The 5479-nt window shown below is 38.8% G+C and overlaps 1 protein-coding gene across 1 annotated transcript in view; it reads left to right on the top strand.

Annotated features, from left to right (window-relative positions):
- The first annotated feature begins 286 nt into the window (after positions 1-286).
- Positions 287-5479, top strand: part of snrka (SNF related kinase a) — a 46192-nt gene continuing 40999 nt past the window's right edge. The window contains exons 1-2 of the mRNA XM_037974429.1: positions 287-539; positions 1947-2660. Coding sequence (XP_037830357.1) covers positions 2072-2660 — 589 coding nt within the window. The 5' untranslated portion in view covers positions 287-539; positions 1947-2071. The remainder of the gene's footprint in view (positions 540-1946; positions 2661-5479) is intronic.

Here is a 5479-nt window from a genome sequence, read left to right as displayed (position 1 = left end):
AATCTCCTTGTTATAAGCAGCCGTGTTATTAAAAGAAAAACACTTACCGATTAAATGTAACGCCGTCCGGACATTTTCCGTGAAGATTTGTGCAGAAAAATGCAGCATAAAAAGAAGGCATTCCTGTATAGATAAGCGCAAAAGCGGAGCTGTATTACTATCGTAAGATGGCGGCGTTTTTAGCTCATCCAAAGTCACGTGATGTCATGTCTATCCGTATAAGTCATTGAGTTTAAGACTACCAGTCCTGTGCTTTGTGGAAATGTCGACACTTTTCTTCGGTCCCTGAACGCAGCATCACAGCCCCCGCCGACCCGGCTGGGAGTAGACAACCATCGCGAACAGGCAGCCGTTACCAACCGTTTCCGTCTCACGAATGAACCCCAGTCACAGGGCTACCTTTCGAGTGCTGCGGTCTACAAGGAGAAGCTGTGCCATCTTTCTCTTCATCGCTAAATTTCCACAGTCATTCCCCAAAGACCCAGGGTACCCGGAGAGGACTGGGACTTCATGTTTCTTGGAGACAGCTGCTAGGGGAGGTGAGCCAAGCTGAACTGAGCGAGCCGCAGGAACTTTAGCATCATGCTAACTAGAGATAGCGATCTGATGTTTGAAACAGATTCTAAAACCTCGTGCGACCGGTTCTATGTTAGGTTAGGTAGCTAAACATTAGTTCGTAGGGCTTGTTTTAATCTTTAAAAACGGTAATAAATAAGAGCAGTCTCTTAAGCTAATATTTGTAAATCAATGAGCAACGTATTAGCCCGTGCTAATGCTAGGCTAACATGAAATGATTTAGCCCACACGGGGTCATTTTATAGCTGACTTCTAAACTTGGTCTTCCAATTTTTATGTGCAGACGGAGCGCCTTGTAGTACGGTGGGTTTTATGTTCTTAAATTTCCATCTAATATTTCTAACAAGATAAAGCAGCGCATTAAGACTGCTTAGCTTGTACGTTAGTTCTGCAGCCACAATCCTATGAAAACAAGGCCAAAGCTTCAGCTTTCGTTAAAGGGGCGATCAGTAGAATAAACCTTTTCTACCTTTTCAGCAAGCTTTATAAGCGAAAGACTCATTTGTGGCCCTTTTGTCATTAAACGTGTCCAGAGTAAGCGGGACATAAAGTCTGTCTGTCTGTCAGTAAACTGTTGATGTTCAGTAATACTTTATGTTAGGAGGAAAAACAACAAACCTTTTTTTAAAACAACTAAAAAAAATAAACTTACTTTAGGTTGTGACTTAGCCCACCTTTATTTCTAATTCATTTTGTTCTCGGTGGGACTGGTCATATTTTTTATAATGCATTTTTCAGCATGCCATATTATGTTATTCTGTTATTTATATATATATATATATATATATATATATATATGTGTGTATGTGTGTGTGTGTGTGTGAAGAGGTTGACTTTATTTTGATTTCTAGTGGATGTCAGAGAATGAGATCAATTTTGTGTGTGGAAGTTGGATTAATGAAATGGCCAGAAGCTGCAAGTAAAAACTGATTGATCTGTTTTGATTGTAGTATTTGTATCAGTTACAGAAATTTTATTTATGTCATATTTGTTTAAAATTAAGCAAAATAAAAAATGGCTAAAAATGGCCTTTTCTGTTGTGGTTATGAATATAAATACCATTCATTTTCATGTCATTTTTGGTCAAAGCCACAAAAAGCTGCTGCAAAACAACCAAAGAGCCACTTGTGGCCCCAGAGTTGCATAGACCCTTGCTCTATACATATCATTTTAGTATTTACATAATTCATTTGCTGATTTCATCTCTATGATTACTACATATATGCTAGTGCTGTTCCTTACAATATTTCAGGTTCCAAACTGATATTTTATTTTATTTTATTCAGACTCATTTGTCTTTTTCTTATGCAAGACCAGTTTTTCTCATGCCTTGCTTGAATATTTCAGTAATTTAGTGTGTTTACTTTTAGGAAGCTGGAGCCATGGGTTTCCTCTTCAGCCTCGGATAAACTGAGAGAAGCTGGATCCACGTGAGTCCACCAACCTGCCCCTGCCTACAGCAGGGACTCCCCTTTTCCCGTCGCCCTCTCCAGCCATGGCAGGCTTCAAGCGGGGTTATGATGGCAAGATTGCTGGTCTGTACGACCTTGATAAGACGTTGGGCCGTGGCCACTTTGCCGTGGTCAAGCTGGCGCGCCATGTCTTCACTGGAGAAAAGGTGGCGGTCAAGGTGATTGATAAGACCAAGCTGGACACTGTGGCAACAGGTCACCTGTTCCAGGAGGTCCGCTGCATGAAGCTGGTGCAGCACCCCAATATTGTACGCCTGTACGAAGTGATAGACACTCAGACAAAGCTTTACCTCATCTTGGAGCTGGGTGATGGAGGGGACATGTTTGACTACATCATGAAACACGAGCAAGGTTTAAATGAAGATCTGGCAAAAAAATATTTTGCTCAGATAGTCCATGCAATCTCCTACTGCCATCGCCTGCACGTGGTGCACAGGGACCTCAAGCCTGAGAACGTGGTGTTCTTTGAAAAACAAGGACTTGTTAAGCTCACTGACTTTGGATTCAGTAACAAGTTTCAACCAGGAAAAAAGCTAACCACCAGTTGTGGATCTCTGGCATACTCTGCACCGGAAATACTCTTAGGTGATGAGTATGACGCTCCAGCTGTAGGTATGTATCACCCTAAGGCCAATGAGTGATGCTCCAGTAATGTAATGAGTCATGCTGTTAATGACAAAAAATGTATTGAGAGATAATGTGAGCCGAGCCTTCACAGTTCAAGAATGAAAGTCTATTACTTTTAGCAATCCCATAATATTCATTTTGCCTCACACGATTCATCAGTTTCTTTTATAAATCACCAGGTTTGTTGCCTTTGACATGAATTCAGCCCTTAGCCTACCTGTAAACCACTTATAAATCCTTTCAAAAATACTGCCTCTGTGCCAAAATAAATTGTTTCAAGCAAACTATATAGGGGCCTTTATAAAAGATAGAGTTAATTTCTATACATTGCTTTTCACTGAAAGGTGAAGGCGAACAATTGTTTTTGTGTCCGTTGGCAAATTATCTCATCAACCAGTGGATGGATTTTAACTAAACTTTCAGAGAGTAATCATTGGATGTACATCTGTAACAGCCTAACTTTTGGAATCAATTTTAAGACGGCCATCACATCTAATAGATTTTAGCTTACAAAAATAGCTACAACTCAGTCAGTTTTACAGATATTGAGCCAACATTTGATGTGGTAGTAGCTAAAAGTCATTCCAGCACGTACTCTGAGCGTGACATGTAATATTGCATGAGATTGTGCATAAGATAATTTCAAGCTTTGACTGAAATGGCTCCAACTCAGTCATTTTCCACTATGACATGATCTAAAACTCTGCTTTGAAAGGTGATGGTTTATATGCAGCCTTCAAGAAATATTAGACCTGTAATTACATACTAAGTTTGGTAGTTCACTTTGCACCACTTCTAAAAATGTTCTTCATTTTTGGTGTGTGTTTATAAAGTTTCTGTCAGTCAGTCATGTTCCAGGACCGAATGTGACAGAATATTTAGTTGTTCGGGTTTAAACTCTGGCAGTATTTGTGCTCCTTTAGTATGCTGCTAACAATGTCATAGACTTTCCGTTTTGCAGTCAGCTAAAGATCCTGTGGTACAAGGTCAGATTATGTTCATGGCTGTCCCACTGTACTGAATTAACTGTCTCATTGATTTTCCATGTAGACAAAGTACAAACCAACACATTATGTGTCTGTCCACGTCAATAGATGACATCTTTTATATCAAGTCACTGATGTCAAAACCTACAGCACCAAGTCCAGCTCTGTCGTAGTCAAATTAGCAGTCATTCCTTTCTTTCTTTTTTCAGTAGGTGTTTGTGCGTGCATTGCAAATCCTTAATAAGTCTGGAAATAGTAGTTATCCACCTAGTAAACACTTTCTAAACTGTGCTTTAAATATAGTCAACAAGTTATTTGCTTCCTCTTTTTTATCTCAAATCTCACAAACTTGAGAGGTGTGGCAGAGGAAATTGCAGTTACTCGATTCCAGTTCTCTCTCACACACACACACACAATGGCAGAGCCACACACTCATCAAACAAACATCGACATTGCAGTTTAGGGGTTGTGTACTGCTTTGTAGATGTATCAGAGGTTGTGTAAACAGGTCATAATCAGAGTAGTTTATCACTGTATGAAGCAGATGCAGTGCTAGTGAGGGTTGAGAGGCAGCTTTATATTGGCGCTGGGTGAGATGCAGACAGCATGAAATGCCTGGTAGTGGCTATGGAGAGATGATGTGAGCACCATGTGGGATAAACAGAAACTGGTATAACACCAGTTTCTGTCACCCAAAGGCAATAATGTTTTTGTTTGTTTGTGTTTGCAAAACAAATCTCATGAACTAGTAGATGGGTTTGATTGAAAAACTCAAAGTAATTATTAGCTATACATCTACAGATAACATTTAAAGTCAACCCGATTTAAGATGGCCACCACAGCTAATCGACCTTTGCCAACACAAAAATAGCTTTGGCTCAGTTAATTTTACAGACACTAAGCTACATTTGATGTGGTTGTAGCTGACAGTTGTCTTCAACATAAACTTAAAGCGCTAACAGATCATGCACGATCATATCACAATATTTTGCCTAACGATGATCAGTGGTTCGTCAAGAAAATATCCAAAATTTCATAAGAATTTACAAACTTCAACAAAAATGCAGCAAAAAGTATTTCAGTTCTTTATATAAACGTATGTTTACAATTTGAATGAAAAGTGCTGATATTCAAACTTTAACTGCCCAAACAGGCATAGGTTTGTTATTTTTAAAGCAGAATATCTGATTCTGCACAAGTAGCTGCCAGATTTAAAATAAGCTCACATCTTGCTTCATCTGACGTGTTTTCAGGTGGACGTTTGTTGAAATGACAACTTAAACATCTCTGTTTGTTTTAATTTGATGTTGTTGTCCCATATTTTCCAGTTTGTTTCCTGTCAGTTGCATGCTGACAAAACTTACAGAAAAGTTGTTTCCACAAATAATAGATACTGTGCAGCTGTAAACTTGGTGCACTTTTGTGATCCTTTGAGCTAGAATCAAAACTGAAACTAAAGATTCATTTAATTGCACAGCTCTGTGTGTCAGTCATTTATAAAAAAATTACATTCTTTATTTAAAATAAATAGGGCTGCAACAACGAATCGATAAAATCGATAAAATTCGATAATGAAAAGCGTTGGCGACAAATTTCATTATCGATATGTGTCGCGCAATTTATGTGTCACTAACGTTGTCGCGGAAACGGTGACGTCACCCGCAGCGCGTTTGCTGAACAAACTCTGTCCCAAATATAAGTCATTGCTCCGTCCGCTCCGTAAAAAAAAACAAAAAAAAAAACATTTAACTAAATTTACATCTACTTATTTTTGTAATTAATTGTTTTAATGGTACTTGTAGTGTGTGTGTTTAATTG

This window comes from Kryptolebias marmoratus, unplaced genomic scaffold (genome assembly GCF_001649575.2).
Source record: "Kryptolebias marmoratus isolate JLee-2015 unplaced genomic scaffold, ASM164957v2 Scaffold50, whole genome shotgun sequence".
Taxonomy (NCBI): Eukaryota; Metazoa; Chordata; class Actinopteri; order Cyprinodontiformes; family Rivulidae; genus Kryptolebias; species Kryptolebias marmoratus.
The sequence above is the reverse complement of the archived record's forward strand: the minus strand, read 5'-3'. Positions and strand labels throughout refer to the sequence as shown.